The sequence below is a fragment of the Cherax quadricarinatus genome, chromosome 67, assembly GCF_038502225.1.
Source record: "Cherax quadricarinatus isolate ZL_2023a chromosome 67, ASM3850222v1, whole genome shotgun sequence".
In the NCBI taxonomy this organism is placed as follows: Eukaryota; Metazoa; Arthropoda; class Malacostraca; order Decapoda; family Parastacidae; genus Cherax; species Cherax quadricarinatus.
The window spans coordinates 23898718-23919308 of NC_091358.1; the positions used below are offsets into that span (position 1 = coordinate 23898718).

Sequence of the window (20591 nt, forward strand, 5' to 3'; positions counted from 1 at the left end):
TTTACTTGTAATTGAAGGTTTTTTGTTTTTTTCACTATTTTATTTTTTCACATAACTTATGTGGCCTATGAGACCAAAGTAAGGTGCAATGTATATATATACACTCGTTGTATACAACACAATAAGCACACAAACATAATTATCAATATATTGTTTACAAAAACAAACAAACAAACAAACATCCTCATCATCAACATCCTCCTCATCATCATCCTCCTCATCATCATCCTCATCATCCTCCTCCTCATCATCATCATCCTCATCATCATCCTCATCATCATCCTCATCATCCTCATCATCATCATCATCCTCCTCATCCTCATCCTCATCATCATCATCCTCATCATCCTCATCATCATCATCCTCATCATCATCATCCTCATCATCATCCTCATCCTCATCATCATCATCCTCCTCATCCTCATCCTCATCATCATCCTCATCCTCCTCCTCATCCTCATCATCATCCTCATCATCATCATCCTCATCATCATCATCATCCTCATCCTCATCATCCTCCTCATCATCATCATCCTCATCCTCATCCTCCTCCTCCTCCTCCTCCTCCTCCTCCTCCTCCTTGTCTTGTATGGGAGTGTGTGGCTTATAATTGTTTTGAGTCAGAAGTCGGCAGCTGTCAAAGTGACATATTGTCTCATTAGTCACTCCCCCTACCGCCTGTCAAAACAATGGGGTCGAATGCTGCTTCCCCTCCTCCATTCTATCTAATTATCTTTCTCCCTCATTCTATATCTTTCAATCTGTCTCTCTTTCTATCTGTTTGCCTATCTCTGTCTCACAGGTACACATAAATACAAGTATACATAGTGTAAATTACCTAGGATAACCCAAGAAATCCAGACAAAGTGCTATACTCTGCTTGAAGATGTGAGTAAACGTGATGACACAGTCTTGTGGCTCTCTCTGAGACAGAGAGCTAGATGGACAGACAGGGAGCTTGACAGACAGACAAATAGACAGACAGACAAATGTTTGTGTACCAGCAAAAACAAAGGGAGGGCGATGGTCATGTAATATTACCCTCCTTTACGCTCATCAAAGTCAGCTCTTATCAGATGTTATCTCCCCTTATCTTGTCACTGTCATGGGGTGGACTTTTTTTTTTCTTGCTTCAAGGGAACAATATTATTACATCTTCTTCTTCCTCCTCCTCCTCCTCCTCCTCTTCCTTCCCTCCTCCTCCTCCTCTTCCTTCCCTCCTCCTCCTCCTCCTCCTCTTCCTCCCCCTCCTCCTCCTCCATTGCTTTTGGTCTCAAACTCCTCCAAATCATGAAATTGATCTTCACTGACACTTCCATCTGTGTTAGAGCATCACTTGGGAAGAGAAGAGTCCCAGATTTGCTGGGGAATCACATATTTCTTACCGCTAGACATGCTGAAAAAGGACAACTGAAATGGCATTCCCACAATGCACCACTGGCTCCCCGATTTTTTTTATATGGTGCACACTGACCATGGAGACCCATTCTCTCACATGTGGGCCTACCAGCTTTCTCCTGCTTGATTTGAAGCTGCTAGAATTTATGCGTATAAATACGTCAGAAACATTGGCTCATAAGACGTATTTATACGTCGGAAACAGTCAAAGGGTTAAGTAACTTTTCGTGGATGGGTGCAGCATCAACATACCTTTAACCCTTTGACTGTTTACGTCGTATATATACGTCTTACGCACCACTGTTTCCGATGTATTTATAGGCGTAAATTCTAGCGGCTTCAAATCAAGCAGGAGAAAGCTGGTAGGCCCACATGTGAGAGAATGGGTTTGTGTGGTCAGTGTGCACCACATAAAGTCCTGCAGCACAAAGTGCGTAATGAGAAATAAAAAACTGACCGCTTTTATGGATTAAATCGCTGACCGAGGTGTATTTTCATATAGTATTTATCATTGTATTCTCATTTTCATGGTCTCATAAAATGGAGAACATATTACAGAAATAGAGATGATTTTCATTACTTTCATGATGAAAACGACCTTGAAATTGAGCTCAAAATAGCGGAAATGTTCGATTTTTACCAATGTTCAGGAGTAAGCAAATCACACCACACGTCCAATACACGTCAACTGGGGAGTCTAATATTCTTTCACTAGTGCACTGATATTATTTATACCATTTTTACAATAATGCATTAGTCTGCATAACAGTAAATTTTGTATTTTGTATGAATAAAAACTCAAAATAGAAAGCAATAATAATATAAGAGGGACCTAGAGACATGACTAATGAACAGAGGTTATGTTATTTTAGTGCCAAGAATGTCTACATTGTTTATTCTGGACCCTATTTTGAAATTTGCATCTTTTTTAATTTGCGTGAAATTGGCCAAATTGCCAATTTCTGACCACTTTACTGGGTAGTTCAAATTGGTAAATGGGTGGTTTCTTGTACTCAACTGATAGCAAAAATGGAGTTCTAAAGAAATAGCTATGAGTTTGGTCAACTGGAACAACAGAATTGGCCAAAAACAGGGCTCAAAGTCGGCGAAATTGCCGATACATATTTGTCACCGAGAATGCTAACTTCGCAGGAGTGTAATTCTGAGTTTTTGACCAAATTTCGTACTTTTGGTGTCATCACCATCAGGAAAAGATTCTCTATCATTTCATGAGGAAAATAATTTTTTTTTCCAAAACTTTTGCGACACAGAATGACAGTTTCAGAAAGGGGCTTGCGACAGTCAAAGGGTTAAGTAACTTCTCGTGGATGGCTGTAGCATCAACATACCTTTAAGTAACTTCTTGCAGTAATGACAGATGGTTGGTGTAGTGTAGCTATGTAAGGCGAAGGAGTGTGGCACCTGTCAAACATCAACATTTAATAAACACAATGTTCATCTGTAACAACATAAGTAACATTTATATTTCTACTAATATGTAAGTAAATATATTAATCAGATACTGAAATATAACTGAAGATACCAATAAAGTAATTGCTACACATTACTTTAAGAATTTGAGTAATTCATTATCTACTGTACTGTAATATTATTTTTATCCACTGTAGTAATATCTATATCTACTATACTGTAATAACATTTATATTAAAAAATCTTTATAACCATTATTATAAATCCAAAGATTATATAAACCAAGAAAACTACTAGCATTAACCAAGTAACAACTACAAGCATTAACCAAGTAACAACTACAAGCATTAACCAAGTAACAACTACAAGCATTAACCAAGTAACAACTACAAGCATTAACCAAGTAACAACTACAAGCATTAACCAAGTAACAACTACAAACATTAACCAGGAAACAATTAAAAGGGTTAACTCAAACAACTACAAACATTATATTAACCAAGAAACAACTACAAACATTATATTAACCCAGAAACTACAAACATTATATTAACCCAGAAACTACAAACATTATATTAACCCAGAAGCAACTACAAACATTATATTAACCCAGAAACAGCTACAAACATTATTTTAACCCAGAAACAACTACAAACATTATATTAACCTACAAGAATTTTTTGGGATACTGCCACAACAGTGGCTAGTTTATTGTGCAGCTCATATCCATCCTGTGGAAGGTAGCACAAGAGCATATGGGTACATAATAGACCTAGGAACTAGGCCCCCCAAAAGGGTTACAGGAGCACATCTGGACTGATGTCTACAATTCACTTATCTGTTACAAGCAAATTTAGCAAATTTGCTTAATATATTTGGTATCTTATTTTCATTAATAAGATATTTTGACGTATCACATATGTTATTATACTGTCTTATGTATATTTGTTGGTAAGTGGACAATTAAGTATATAGTGTTCAAGATAGTGACCATAAAGCTGGCCACATACTTGGTATTTGGTGTGATTATCATCTGTGTGTCTGTCAGACTGTCAGAAGTACTTGTAACCAAGCCTCAGCCTGGCCACTACATCAGGCAGTACTTGTAACCAAGCCTCAGCCTGGCCACTACATCAGGCAGTACTTGTAACCAAGCCTCAGTCTGGCCACTACAACAGGCAGTACTTGTAACCAAGCCTCAGCCTGGCCACTACATCAGGCAGTACTTGTAACCAAGCCTCAGTCTGGCCACTACATCAGTCAGTACCATACCCCGGCCGGGATTGAACCCGCGGTCAGAGACTTGTAACCAAGCCTCAGTCTGGCCACTACATCAGTCAGTACAGTGGACCCCCGGTTAATGATATTTTTTCACTCCAGAAGTATGTTCAGGTGCCAGTACTGACCAAATTTGTTCCCATAAGAAATACTGTGAAGTAGATTAGTCCATTTCAGACCCCCAAACATACACGTACAAACGCACTTACATAAATACTTACATAATTGGTCGCATTCGGAGGTAATCGTTATGCGGGGGTCCACTGTACTTATAATCAAGCCTCAGTCTGGCCACTACATCAGTCAGTACTTGTAACCAAGCCTCAGTCTGGCCACTACATCAGTCAGTACTTGTAACCAAGCCTCAGTCTGGGCACTACATCAGTCAGTACTTGTAACCAAGCCTCAGTCTGGGCACTACATCAGTCAGTACTTGTAACCAAGCCTCAGTCTGGCCACTACATCAGCCAGTACTTGTAACCAAGCCTCAGCCTGGCTACTACAACATCAGTCAGTACAGTGGACCCCCGCATACCGATTTTAATCCGTGCAAGAGGGCTCATTGGTATGCGAAATAATCGGTATGCGAATGAATTTTCCCCATAAGAAATAATGGAAATCAAATTAATCCGTGCAAGACACCCAAAAGTATGAAAAAAAAAATTTTACCACATGAAATATACATTTTCCTACACACAAAGAGAAGGATACATGCACAATAGTAGAGTAGTACATGCACAGTATATATTGTGCATGTACTAGTCTACTAAATGAAGAATAAATGACACTTACCTTTATTGAAGATGCAGCAATGACTGATGAGACACTGTGTCCTGGGAGTGCCTTTTCCTCCTGAGTACTGTAGGTCCTGTTTGGCATTTTCTTCCAGAACAGGCCTTATCACACTGTGTATGTCACTACGATTCTTAAATCTCTCAAACCAACCTTTGCTGGCTTTAAATTCACCAATATGAGCACTAGTTCCAGGCATTTTTCCCTGTTCACCTGGGTGTTAGTTGACTGGTGTGGGTTGCATCCTGGGAGACAAGATTAAGGACCCCAATGGAAATAAGTTAGACAGTCTTCGATGACACTGACTTTTTTGGGTTATCCTGGGTGGAAAATCCTCTGGGGTTAATTGTTTCTTGGTATATTCTCAATAAGCCACACCAACAACAGTGCTACAGCAGCAGCAGACGATGCTACAGCAGCAGCAGACAATGCTACAGCAACAGCAGACGATGCTACAGCAGCAGCAGACGATGCTACAGCAGCAGCAGCAGCTGACAGTGCAGCTGCAGCAGCAGCTGACAGTGCAGCAGCAGCAGCAGCTGACAGTGCAGCAGCAGCAGCAGCTGTACCACCAATAGTAGCGATGGTTGATTGGGGTTCATTATACAACCTGGCCAGCTCGGAGACACGCACTCCACTTTCATACTTATCAATGATCTTTTTCTTCATCTCTATAGTAATTCTCACCCTTATTGCTGTAGGGTTGGCACTAGAAGCTTTCTTGGGGCCCATGGTCACTTATTTTCCAGATAAAATCACCAAAAACACTGTAATAATACGAAATGTTATGATTGTATGCTTGGATGCTACCGCGGAGGCTGGCTGGTAAACAATGCCACTGGCGGAACATGTGAGGCTGGCTAAGGCGCACATTGGACGCGTCTCGGACGAACAGCGGTGAGCGGGTTTTTGAGCGGTATGCGAGGCAAAATTTTTGCGATTAAAGTGAGCGGTATGCGGAATAAACGGTATGTGATGCCAATGGTATGCGGGGGTCCACTGTATTTACAACTAAGTCTAAGCTTGGCTACTACAATATCAGTCAGTACTTGTAACCAAGTGTAAGCCTGGCTACTACAACATCAGTCAGTACTTGTAACCAAGTGTAAGCCTGGCTACTACAACATCAGTCAGTACTTGTAACCAAGTGTAAGCCTGGCTACTACAACATCAGTCAGTACTTGTAACCAAGTGTAAGCCTGGCTACTACAACATCAGTCAGTACTTGTAACCAAGTGTAAGCCTGGCTACTACAACATCAGTCAGTACTTGTAACCAAGTGTAAGCCTGGCTACTACAACATCAGAAGTACTTGTAACCAAGTGTAAGCCTGGCTACTACAACATCAGTCAGTACTTGTAACCAAGTGTAAGCCTGGCTACTACAACATCAGTCAGTACTTGTAACCAAGTGTAAGCCTGGCTACTACAACATCAGTCAGTACTTGTAACCAAGTGTAAGCCTGGCTACTACAACATCAGTCAGTACTTGTAACCAAGTGTAAGCCTGGCTACTACAACATCAGAAGTACTTGTAACCAAGTGTAAGCCTGGCTACTACAACATCAGAAGTACTTGTAACCAAGTGTAAGCCTGGCTACTACAACATCAGTCAGTACTTGTAACCAAGTGTAAGCCTGGCTACTACAACATCAGTCAGTACTTGTAACCAAGTGTAAGCCTGGCTACTACAACATCAGTCAGTACTTGTAACCAAGTGTAAGCCTGGCTACTACAACATCAGTCAGTACTTGTAACCAAGTGTAAGCCTGGCTACTACAACATCAGTCAGTACTTGTAACCAAGTGTAAGCCTGGCTACTACAACATCAGAAGTACTTGTAACCAAGTGTAAGCCTGGCTACTACAACATCAGAAGTACTTGTAACCAAGTGTAAGCGTGGCTACTACAACATCAGTCAGTACTTGTAACCAAGTGTAAGCCTGGCTACTACAACATCAGTCAGTACTTGTAACCAAGTGTAAGCCTGGCTACTACAACATCAGTCAGTACTTGTAACCAAGTGTAAGCCTGGCTACTACAACATCAGTCAGTACTTGTAACCAAGTGTAAGCCTGGCTACTACAACATCAGTCAGTACTTGTAACCAAGTGTAAGCCTGGCTACTACAACATCAGTCAGTACTTGTAACCAAGTGTAAGCCTGGCTACTACAACATCAGTCAGTACTTGTAACCAAGTGTAAGCCTGGCTACTACAACATCAGTCAGTACTTGTAACCAAGTGTAAGCCTGGCTACTACAACATCAGTCAGTACTTGTAACCAAGTGTAAGCCTGGCTACTACAACATCAGTCAGTACTTGTAACCAAGTGTAAGCCTGGCTACTACAACATCAGAAGTACTTGTAACCAACACTATGTCTGGTCCCTACAACATCAATGTTCACACTGCAAGTTGATCCATTATCTACGTTAATGTTATCATAGTGGGTTATAGATCTATTAGGGCTTCTGACTGCATTCATATAACATTCAGTTTCATTATTTAGAAACTGATACACCAAAGTCATATTCTACATTATCTTCTTCATGAAGTAATCCAATGTGTGTTGGAATCCATAAAAAATGTACATTAATTCCTATTTTTCCAGATTTTTGAGTATCTATACCTGGGTTCTTTTGAGCAAGTACAAGCATATTAACCCAGAAACAACTACAAACATATTAACCCAGAAACAACTACAAACATTATATTAACCCAGAAACAACTACAAACATTATAATAACCCAGAAACAACTACAAACATTATAATAACCCAGAAACAACTACAAACATTATATTAACCCAGAAACAACTACAAACATTATATTAACCCAGAAACAACTACAAACATTATAATAACCCAGAAACAACTACAAACATTATAATAACCCAGAAACAACTACAAACATTATATTAACCCAGAAACAACTACAAACATTATATTAACCCAGAAACAACTACAAACATTATATTAACTCAAACAACTACAAACATTATATTAACCCAGAAACAACTACAAACATTATATTAACCCAGAAACAACTACAAACATTATATTAACTCAAACAACTACAAACATTATATTAACCCAGAAACAACTACAAACATTATAATAACCCAGAAACAACTACAAACATTATATTAACCCAGAAACAACTACAAACATTATAATAACCCAGAAACAACTACAAACATTATATTAACTCAAACAACTACAAACATTATATTAACCCAGAAACAACTACAAACATTATAATAACCCAGAAACAACTACAAACATTATATTAACCCAGAAACAACTACAAACATTATAATAACCCAGAAACAACTACAAACATTATATTAACTCAAACAACTACAAACATTATATTAACCCAGAAACAACTACAAACATTATATTAACCCAGAAACAACTACAAACATTATATTAACCCAGAAACAACTACAAACATTATATTAACTCAAACAACTACAAACATTATATTAACCCAGAAACAACTACAAACATTATATTAACCCAGAAACAACTACAAACATTATATTAACCCAGAAACAACTACAAACATTATATTAACTCAAACAACTACAAACATTATATTAACCCAGAAACAACTACAAACATTATAATAACCCAGAAACAACTACAAACATTATATTAACCCAGAAACAACTACAAACATTATATTAACCCAGAAACAACTACAAACATTATATTAACTCAAACAACTACAAACATTATATTAACCCAGAAACAACTACAAACATTATATTAACCCAGAAACAACTACAAACATTATATTAACCCAGAAACAACTACAAACATTATAATAACCCAGAAACAACTACAAACATTATATTAACCCAGAAACAACTACAAACATTATAATAACCCAGAAACAACTACAAACATTATATTAACTCAAACAACTACAAACATTATATTAACCCAGAAATAACTACAAACATTATAATAACCCAGAAACAACTACAAACATTATATTAACCCAGAAACAACTACAAACATTATAATAACCCAGAAACAACTACAAACATTATATTAACCCAGAAACAACTACAAACATTATATTAACCCAGAAACAACTACAAACATTATATTAACTCAAACAACTACAAACATTATATTAACCCAGAAACAACTACAAACATTATATTAACCCAGAAACAACTACAAACATTATATTAACTCAAACAACTACAAACATTACATTAGCCAAGAAACAACTACAAACATTATATTAACTCAAACAACTACAAACATTACATTAGCCAAGAAATAACTACAAACATTATATTAACTCAAACAACTACAAACATTACATTAGCCAAGAAATAACTACAAACATTATATTAACTCAAACAACTACAAACATTACATTAGCCAAGAAATAACTACAAACATTAACCCCAAAAAACTACACACATTAACTTAACCAAGGATATATTTATATATAGAAATAATATAAAAAAGTAGAGCTCTGCCAAGAGATATAGCTGAATGTAAGAAGTTATCAAGTGTGTTATTGAAGCTAAAACAATAGTAGCTTTGAACATAACAGTGTTATTGAAGCTAAAACAATAGTAGCTTTGAACATAACAGTGTTATTGAAGCTAAAACAATAGTAGCTTTGAACATAACAGTGTTATTGAAGCTAAAACAATAGTAGCTTTGAACATAACAGTGTTATTGAAGCTAAAACAATAGTAGCTTTGAACATAACAGTGTTATTGAAGCTAAAACAATAGTAGCTTTGAACATAACAGTGTTATTGAAGCTAAAACAATAGTAGCTTTGAACATAACAGTGTTATTGAAGCTAAAACAATAGTAGCTTTAAAGATAAGGTTACTGAAGCTCAAACAATAGCTTAAAAATGGTTATATTCACGAAAATTATTCCAATAAAAATATAAGAATGTTTAGATGAAGTAGTCTAGCACCGGTGGGTGGGCCCACCAGCGCAGCACCGGTGGGTGGGCCCACCAGCGCAGCACCGGTGGGTGGGCCCACCAGCGCAGCACCGGTGGGTGGGCCCACCAGCGCAGCACCGGTGGGTGGGCCCACCAGCGCAGCACCGGTGGGTGGGCCCACCAGCGCAGCACCGGTGGGTGGGCCCACCAGCGCAGCACCGGTGGGTGGGCCCACCAGCGCAGCACCGGTGGGTGGGCCCACCAGCGCAGCACCGGTGGGTGGGCCCACCAGCGCAGCACCGGTGGGTGGGCCCACCAGCGCAGCACCGGTGGGTGGGCCCACCAGCGCAGCACCGGTGGGTGGGCCCACCAGCGCAGCACCGGTGGGTGGGCCCACCAGCGCAGCACCGGTGGGTGGGCCCACCAGCGCAGCACCGGTGGGTGGGCCCACCAGCGCAGCACCGGTGGGTGGGCCCACCAGCGCAGCACCGGTGGGTGGGCCCACCAGCGCAGCACCGGTGGGTGGGCCCACCAGCGCAGCACCGGTGGGTGGGCCCACCAGCGCAGCACCGGTGGGTGGGCCCACCAGCGCAGCACCGGTGGGTGGGCCCACCAGCGCAGCACCGGTGGGTGGGCCCACCAGCGCAGCACCGGTGGGTGGGCCCACCAGCGCAGCACCGGTGGGTGGGCCCACCAGCGCAGCACCGGTGGGTGGGCCCACCAGCGCAGCACCGGTGGGTGGGCCCACCAGCGCAGCACCGGTGGGTGGGCCCCCACAGCACCGGTGGGTGGGCAGCAGCACCGGTGGGTGGGCCCACCAGCGCAGCACCGGTGGGTGGGCCCACCAGCGCAGCACCGGTGGGTGGGCCCCCACCAGCGCAGCAGTGGGCCCACCAGCGCAGCACCGGTGGGTGGGCCCACCAGCGCAGCACCGGTGGGTGGGCCCACCAGCGCAGCACCGGTGAGTGGGCCCACCAGCGCAGCACCGGTGAGTGGGCCCACCAACGCAGCACCGGTGAGTGGGCCCACCAACGCAGCACCGGTGAGTGGGCCCACCAGCGCAGCACCAGCGCAGCACCGGTGAGTGGGCCCACCAGCGCAGCACCGGTGAATGGGCCTACCAGCAGAGCACGGGTTGGTGGGCCTACCAGCAGAGCACAGGTCAGTGGGCCTACCAGTGTAGCACCGGTAGGTGGGCCTACCATTGTAGTACCGGTCAGTGGACCTACCAGTGCAACATCAGTTGGTAGACCTACAAGTGCAGCACTGGTCAGTAGGCCTACTAGTGCAGCACCAGTCGATAGGCCTGCAAGTGCAGCATTGGTCTGTGGAACTACCACTGCAGCACCTGTTGGTAGGCCTACTAGTGCAGCACCGGTTGGTAGGCCTGCAAGTGCAGCACCGGTCAGTGGACCTACTAGTGCAGCACTGGTCGGTAGGCCTACCAGTGCAGCACTGGTCAGTAGGCCTACAAGAACAAGTGAAGTCAAAGAGCTGACATGGTACAGTGCAGGTGAAGTACAATCATCCAGGTGTTGAGAGTCTTCACTCAACCTCCATCCAGCACCACCACAATCACTGTTGGTCCAGTGCAACAATCACTGCTGGTCCAGTACAACAATCACTGCTGGTCCAGTACAACAATCAATGCTGGTCCAGTACATCACTGCTGGTCCAGTACAACAATCACTGCTGGTCCAGTGCAACAATCACTGCTGGCCCAGAACAACAATCACTGCTGGCCCAGAACAACAATCACTGCTGGCCCAGAACAACAATCACTGCTGGCCCGGTACATTTCTCCTAGTTATTATGACAGCACCTTCAGTCACTGTCATGTATTAACAACTCTCACCATCCTTAGAGGCTCCTGCCTGGTGTGTGTCACTTCAGAGGTTCCAGCCTAGTGTGTCACCTTAGATAACCCAGCCTGGTGTGTGTGTCACCCTAGAGGCTCCAGCCTGGTGTGTGTCACCCTAGAGGCTCCAGCCTGATGTGTGTATGTGTATCACCTTAGAGGCTGCAGCCTGGTGTGTCACAGTACAGTTCACTGCAACATCAGACCCTTCATACATGAGCATGAGTGTCGTGAATACACAGAAAATACAATGTGTCAGGAGCCGAAGACTGTTCAACAGCCTCCTGGCATACATATGGGAGGATTACCAAGAGACCTCTGGAAGTCTACAAGACTCCCCTGGCTGTCAAGAGAACTTGAACATACATTTAAATCAGTACTTGACCAGCCAGGCTGTGGTTCGTGTTGGGTTGTGTACAGTCAGCAGTAACAGCCTGGTTGATCAGGTCCTGAGCCACTGCCACGTCTGATCATGGCCCTGACTTCAAGGTGGTTGATGGACTCAACATCACCTTAAGAACATAAGAAAGAAGGAATACTGCAGCAGGTCTACTGGGCCATGTGGGGCAAGTCCATGTCAACCCCCAACTTTGACCAATGGCCCACCCAGTCAGGTCACCTCCACTTAAGGAAGGAGCACAGGTTCTGACCCAGTAGCACCAGTTAGTCAGGTCCATCTCACACCCACCCACACCCATTCATGTATTTATCTAACCTATTTTTAAAACAACATCTTAGCTCCTATAACTGTACTCAGGAGTTTTTTCCACTCATCCACAACTGTATTACCAAACCAGTGCTTTCTTATATCCTTCCTGAATCTGAAATTTTCCGGCTTAAAACCATTGCTGCGAGTCCTGTCTAGGCTAGATATTTTTAGCATGCTATTTACATCCCCTTTATTAATTCCTGTTTTCCATTTATACACCTCAATCATATCCCCCCTAATTCTATGTCTTTCTAGAGAGTGCAGATTTGGGGCCCTCAGCCTATCCTCATAGGGAAGATTTCTGATACATGGGATCAACTTTGTCATCCTCCTCTGTATGTTTTCCAGTGCATTTATATCCATTCTGTAATATGGGACTACCATATACATAATTACTTCTCAACTGTCTCCAGCATTAACATCACTGGCATATTCTAGTTAGCAAGTCTATCACACAAGTCAAACATTTCATCAATAAAGATACCCAGGTGATGTGTGTGTGTCTCGTTCATCAAAAAAGACGTTAAGGCGTCATCCACTGAGGACACTGTAAATTTACAAGCAGATATAAACTTAAGCGTTATGCCCTTTCTTAAATTCAAATTCAAAGATTATTCTCTATAAAGATTACAATGTTGAATTTACAGAATTTGGTTGTTGTGTGGTTTACATGTAGTTAAATAATGATTACAGAGTGTACCACTAGAACGCCTAGCATGGCTAGGCATTTCGGGCAGACTTAGTTTAATTCTTTATTTTAAAATATTACAAATTATGAGGCAAGTTGGTATTATGGCTAAGTGACTAAATACTAATTTGTGAGTTTAGCAATGTGAATGCTTTTGTTTTGGCACAGTACATAGTTTCAGTATTGGAGTATCATAGGATTCATTATTTTAAGATCGAGATAAATATTTCTGTTTATGGTCAAATGGGTGAGTGAGTGTAAGTGTGAACCACCAGGTGGTATTCGTGTAGTTAGTTGAGGGGGTTTATCAGGGAGATAAGATGTTTTCTAATGGTAGTTTTGAAGGTGATGAATGTGTCTGCAGTTCTAGAGTTCTCAGGTAGGGTGTTTCAGATTTTAGGGCCTTTGACATACATTGAATTTTTGTAAAGGTTTAGTCGGACATGGGGAATGTCGTAGAGATGTTTGTGTCTGGTGTTATGCCTGTGGGTTCTGTCGCAACTATCAAGAAAGCGTTTTAGGTCAAGGTTGATATTGGAGTTTAAGGTCCAGTAGATGTAGATTGCACAGTAGTAAGTGTGGATGTACTGAACAGGGAGTAAGTTTAGATCTATGAAGAGTGGGGGGGTGTGTTGCCAGGGATGGGATTTAGTGATTATTCTTACTGCAGCTTTTTGTTGGGTTCTTATTGGCTTTAGGTGTGTTGCTGCAGTTGATCCCCAAGCACAAATAGCATAGGTGAGGTATGGATAAATAAGTGAGTGGTATAGTGTGAGAAGGGCATTTTGCGGCACGTAGTATCGTATCTTGGAGAGGATCCCAACTGTTTTGGATACTTTTTTGGTTCTTGGAGAGGATCCCAACTGTTTTGGATACTTTTTGGGTTATGTGTTGGATATGGGTGCTGAAATTCAGGTTGTTGTCAAGGTATAGGCCTAGGTATTTGCCCTCATTATGTCTGGTAATTAGAGTGTTGTCGATCTTAATGTTAATTTGCGCATCTCCTGCTCTGCTACCAAACATAATATAGTAGGTTTTGTCAGTGTTAAGTGTAAGTTTATTGGCTGTCATCCAAGTCGATATTTTGATCAGCTCCTCGTTAACAATGGTGTTGAGGGTGGCAAGATTAGGGTGAGAGATGACATAAGTCGTGTCGTCAGCAAAGAGAATGGGTTTCAGGTGTTGGGATACGTTTGGAAGATCACTGATGCATATGAGGAAGAGCAGGGGACCAAGGACACTTCCCTGCGGAACTCCAGTATCAAGTGGCCGTGTTGTTGATGCTGTGTCTTTAATGGTAACATACTGATACCTATTAGTAAGGTAAGATTTGAAATAAGCAAGCGCATGGCCTCTTATACCGTAATGGTCAAGTTTGTGGAGTAGGATGTCATGGTCTACTGTGTCAAAAGCTTTTCTTAGGTCAATAAAAATTCCTAGTGGATATTCCTTATTTTCCAATGCTATGTAAAGCAGATCTAGCATTTTTATGATTGCATCATTAGTGCTTTTATTTTTCCTAAATCCAAATTGGCAGGGGTTGAGTATGTTTTGTGCTGTTATAAATGAATATAGTCTCCTGTGCACGAGTTTCTCAAAGATTTTGGATAGCAATGGTAAGTTTGATATTGGCCTAGTTGTTTAAGTCTGTAGGGTCACCACCTTTATGTATTGGTGTAACCCTTGCCATCTTGAGTAGTTTCGGGAAGGTGCTAGTTTCTAGTGACTTGTTAAAAAGTAATGAAATAGCATGCGAAAGGATATGGGCCGCTCGCTTGTACAGTAATGGTGGGACATTAGACAGATTCCCCGAGTTGTTTTTAAGTGACTTTATAATCTCGGTGACTTCCGAGGGCTCAGTTGGTGCAAGATAGAAGGAATTTGGGAAATTCCCATCTAGGTAGTCCCCGGCATGGGCATTAGTATGTGGGATTTTATTGGCGAGATTAGATCCTATGGTTGAGAAGAAGTCGTTTATCTTGTTAGCTGTGTCAGTGGGATGTAGTGGTGTTTCATTAGGTTTAGTTACCTGGAGTTTACCTGGAGAGAGTTTCGGGGGTCAACGCCCCCGCGGCCCGGTCTGTGACCAGGCCTCCTGGTGGATCAGCCCCTGATCAACCAGGCTGTTGCTGCTGGCTGCACGCAAACCAACGTACGAGCCACAGCCCGGCTGATCAGGAACTGACTTTAGGTGCTTGTCCAGTGCCAGCTTGAAGACTGCCAGGGGTCTGTTGGTAATCCCCCTTATGTGTGCTGGGAGGCAGTTGAACAGTCTCGGGCCCCTGACACTTATTGTATGGTCTCTTAACGTGCTAGTGACACCCCTGCTTTTCATTGGGGGGATGGTGCATCATCTGCCAAGTCTTTTGCTTTCGTAGTGAGTGATTTTCGTGTGCAAGTTCGGTACTAGTCCCTCTAGGATTTTCCAGGTGTATATAATCATGTATCTCTCCCTCCTGCGTTCCAGGGAATACAGGTTAGGACAATATTCTTGCTTTTTTTCAGTTTGTGGGTCCCTAGAATCTGAGAGAGTGTTTTCCAGGTCTTTTTTATATCTCCTCTAGTGTCTGTGAATCTACTGGAGTAGTATAGTTGTTTGGCTTTCTTTATTACTTTGGTGAGAACTGATGAATAGTGTTTAAGAATATCTTTGTGTATTAAGCCCTGTCTATATTGCTTTTCATATTGGTGTTTCTTGTCAATGGATTTCAGAATGGTGCTGGTTAGCCATGGGCAACCAAGCCGTTTGTTTGTGATCTGTTTCGTTTTTATAGGACAATGTTTGTTGTATAGTCTAAGTAATTTGTTAAGAAAAATGTCTGTCCAGTCATCAATACCATTGGCCTTGGAGAATTCTGTAGGCCAGTAAACAATCTCTAGGTCAGTTGTGAACTTCCTTATTGAGGCCTCGTCATGGAGTCTAAATGAGACTTTGTTGTATTCAAGTGGTGGTTTATTAATGTTTGTCAGGAGGAAGGTAGGGTAGTGGTCTGTAGTGCTATCTGTGATTATCCCTGATTTAAGGGGGGCTAGTATATTGGTCCATATGTGGTCTATTATGGTTGCACTCGTCTCAGTGAGCCTGGTTGGTTTAGTTATTGTTGGTATGAGAAGTGTGTTGTTCATATTGTTGATGAAATCAGTTACAGGCTGATCATCTAGTAAGCCAAGGTTGATGTTGAAGTCTCCAGCTAAGAGAAGGTGGTGCTTATTCATTTGTCTGTTTGTTATTAGTGACTTTAATTTCTCACTGAAATTTGGGATGTTTGTGTGAGGTATCCGGTAAATGGCACCGATTGTTATAGGTGTCTTAAGGTTTTTTACAGTAAAATTAGCAAAAATGTATTCCCCATATTCATCACTAAAGCAAGTGGTGCTAATACAAGATAATTGGTTAGAGTAATAGATTGCAATACCACCCCCAACTTGGTTTGGTCTGCAGTTGTGAATTGCTGTGTATCCTGGTAGAGGGTAGATATCTATTGTGTCCTGCTTAAGCCAGGTCTCAGTAAGAATAATGCAGGAGAAGGGTGTCTTTAGTGATTCAAGGAGTGCCAGGAGGTCATCATAGTGTTTGCTTAAGGACCTGATGTTGTAGTTAAGTACTGATAGGCTTTTAGCATTGTTTAGAATAGTGCTGGCTTGTGATGCTGTGTAATAAAGGCAGTTACTTTCCAATAGGTTTTGATTGGGTGTCAGATTATGGAGGTTTAGATCAGGGTCAACGTGATCAATCATCTTCTAGGTTTAAAGGGTCAGTTGTTTAATGTATAATTTTCAACTTTTCACTTAATATATTATTTGTATCCTTATTAGTAGCTAAAATAAGGATGCTTTGCTGTATAATATTATCTGGTCATAAAATGTTTAGCTTTGTACATAGGTAGGATGTTTAAATATTCTAAACTGCTGGTGCAGAATGGTTAAGCACCAGCAGACAATTTGAGCTACTCAACCCCTACTCAGACAGTTAAAGTTGGCTGGTAAAGCCTTACCTTGTTCAGTTTTCACCTTCCAATAGTCGAGGAAGCATCTAGTGGAGAATCTGGCTTTAAGTCATGCTACATTTCCCCAGAAGTTACCAGTAATTTCGAAAGCCCTTTACTAGGGTATATCTCGGTCTGAGAAGGCAGTGTAGAAACTCTTGAAGAAATTAGCAACAAGTGATCGAGTCTAAGTGTTATGCCTTTTTTAGACTTTGATGTAGAAAAGGGTTTAATGAGGAATGGCCCTTGAGGAAGAGCTCTGTTATTTGCATCAGTGTGGCATTTAGGCTTGTAAATGTGTATCTGTACATATATATATCTTTTGACCCCTCATGAAGGAGACTAGAAGCTATGTCTTAAGCCAGTTGCAAATATTTAACGTATTATATTTGATGTGATAATAAGGTTAATGATATATGTTTTGCTCATAGTATTTACGATATGAAAAGTTCTGTTTTAAAGATTGAATTATTTAATTCATAACAGAAACTAAGATTATTAATACTGTTAAACAAGCAGAAACCTAACATTCCTTTTCTTCAATGAGTGAACCTTGTGTATGACCCTTGGTGAGTGAACCTTGTGTATGACCCTTGGTGAGTGAACCTTGTGTATGACCCTTGGTGAGTGAACCTTGTGTATGACCCTTGGTGAGTGAACCTGGTGTATGACCCTTGGTGAGTGAACCTTGTGTATGACCCTTGGTGAGTGAACCTTGTGTATGACCCTTGGTGAGTGAACCTGGTGTATGACCCTTGGTGAGTGAACCTGGTGTATGACCCTTGGTGAGTGAACCTTGTGTATGACCCTTGGTGAGTGAACCTTGTGTATGACCCTTGGTGAGTGAACCTTGTGTATGATCCTTGGCGAGTGAACCCCGTGTATGATCCTTGGTGAGTGAACCCTGCGTATGACCCTTGGTGAGTGAACCTGGTGTATGATCCTTGGTGAGTGAACCTTGTGTATGACCCTTGGTGAGTGAACCTTGTGTATGACCCTTGGTGAGTGAACCCTGCGTATGACCCTTGGTGAGTGAACCTTGTGTATGATCCTTGGTAAGTGAACCTCATGTATGATCCTTGGTGAGTGAACCTCATGCATGATCCTTGGTGAGTGAACCTTGTGTATGACCCTTGGTGAGTGAACCTTGTGTATGACCCTTGGTGAGTGAACCTTGTGTATGACCCTTGGTGAGTGAACCTTGTTTATGACCCTTGGTGAGTGAACCTTGTGTATGATCCTTGGTGAGTGAACCTCATGTATGATCCTTGGTGAGTGAACCTCATGTATGATCCTTGGTGAGTGAACCTCATGTATGATCCTTGGTGAGTGAACCTTGTGTATGACCCTTGGTGAGTGAACCTCGTGTATGATCCTTGGTGAGTGAACCTTGTGTATGATCCTTGGTGAGTGAACCTTGTGTATGATCCTTGGTGAGTGAACCTTGTGTATGACTCTTGGTGAGAACCTTGTGTATGACTCTTGGTGAGAACCTTGTGTATGACTCTTGGTGAGTGAACCTTGTGTATGACTCTTGGTGAGTGAACCTTGTGTATGATCCTTGGTGAGTGAACCTTGTGTATGACCCTTGGTGAGTTAACCTTGTGTATGATCCTTGTTGAGTGAACCCTTTGTATGACCCTTGGTGAGTGAACCCTGTGTATGATCCTTGGTGAGTGAACCTTGTGTATGATCCTTGGTGAGTGAACCCTGTGTATGATCCTTGGTGAGTGAACCTTGTGTATGATCCTTGATGAGTGAACATTGTGTATGATCCTTGGTGAGTGAACCTTGTGTATGACCCTTGGTGAGTGAACCTTGTGTATGACCCTTGGTGAGTGAACCCTGTGTATGACCCTTGGTGAGTGAACCCTGTGTATGACCCTTGGTGAGTGAACCTTGTGTATGATCCTTGGTGAGTGAACCTTGTGTATGATCCTTGGTGAGTGAACCTTGTGTATGACCCTTGGTGAGTGAACCTTGTGTATGATCCTTGGTGAGTGAACCTTGTGTATGATCCTTGGTGAGTGAACCTTGTGTATGACCCTTGGTGAGTGAACCCTGTGTATGACCCTTGGTGAGTGAACTCTGTGTATGACCCTTGGTGAGTTAACCTTGTGTATGACCCTTGGTGAGTGAACCTTGTGTATGACCCTTGGTGAGTGAACCCTGTGTATGATCCTTGGTGAGTGAACCTTGTGTATGATCCTTGGTGAGTGAACCTTGTGTATGATCCTTGGTGAGTGAACCTTGTGTATGACCCTTGGTGAGTTAACCTTGTGTATGATCCTTGGTGAGTGAACCTTGTGTATGACCCTTGGTGAGTGAACCTTGTGTATGATCCTTGGTGAGTGAACCTTGTGTATGATCCTTGGTGAGTGAACCTGGTGTATGATCCTTGGTGAGTGAACCTTGTGTATGACCCTTGGTGAGTGAACCTTGTGTATGATCCTTGGTGAGTGAACCTTGTGTATGATCCTTGGTGAGTGAACCTTGTGTATGATCCTTGGTGAGTGAACCTTGTGTATGACCCTTGGTGAGTGAACCTGGTGTATGACCCTTGATGAGTGAACCTTGTGTATGATCCTTGGTGAGTGAACCTTGTGTATGATCACCCTTAGACCAGATAATCCTGTTCTATGAATTTGTTACGAGAAGCACTATAACAAAGTGGTCTACAGCCTATGTTCCTAACATTAAGTCTTCAAATGGGCCACAGAAAACAATTGTATATAGTTCAATAAGGACAAATTTCTAATACTCCGTTATGGAAAACTTGAGGAAATAAATGAAAGATCGGAATATAAAATAAATTCTAACCACACAATATGATCAAAAGAGTAATGTGAAGGATTTGGGAGTGATAATGTCAGAGGATCTTACTTGCAATAATCACAACGTCATTATCACATCTAGGAAAATGATAGGATGGGCATTGAGAACCTTCATGATAAGGAAGATTATTATTGGTTTAGCATCCTTTAAGTCACTTCTCTCCAGGCTGGAATATTATTGTACATTAACTGCCACTTTCAAAGTAGGGGAAATTGCAGATTTGGAGAATATACAGAGAACTTTTACTGCATGTATAAGAAAAATAAAGCACTTAAATTACTGGGAACGTTTGAAGTCCTTTGACTTGTACTCCTTGGAATGCAGGCGAGGAAGATACACAATTTAAAACTAGAAAATCGTAGAGGGACTAGTCCCAAATCTGCATACACAAATCACTCACTTTAAGAGCAAAAGACTCGGCAGGTAGTGCAGAATCCCCCCAATGAAAAGCAAGGGTGCCATGAATACACAAAATACACAAATGTTAGGGGCCCCAAGACTGTTCAACTGCCTCCCAGGATAGATAACAGGGGATTATCCTAGGTTATCCAGGGTATCTTCAGGAGGGAGCTATACAGATACCTAAAGTTAGTACCTGGCCAGCCAGGCTGTGGTTTGTATGATGCTTTGTGCGTGCCCAGCAGTAACAGCCTGGTTGATCAGGCCCTGATCCATCATGAGGCCCA

At 42.0% G+C, this 20591-nt stretch overlaps 1 protein-coding gene across 2 annotated transcripts in view; it reads right to left on the bottom strand.

The window, feature by feature from the left end:
• Positions 1 to 2740: 2740 nt before the first annotated feature.
• The window catches only part of LOC128699591 (serine/threonine-protein kinase D3-like), a 231238-nt gene continuing 213387 nt past the window's right edge, over positions 2741 to 20591 (bottom strand). For both annotated transcript variants that reach the window (XR_011393908.1, XM_070099460.1), the window contains one exon: positions 2741 to 2820. Coding sequence is in view for 1 of the 2 variants with exons in the window: in XM_070099460.1 (XP_069955561.1) it covers positions 2795 to 2820 (26 nt within the window). In the remaining variant the exon portion in view is untranslated. The remainder of the gene's footprint in view (positions 2821 to 20591) is intronic.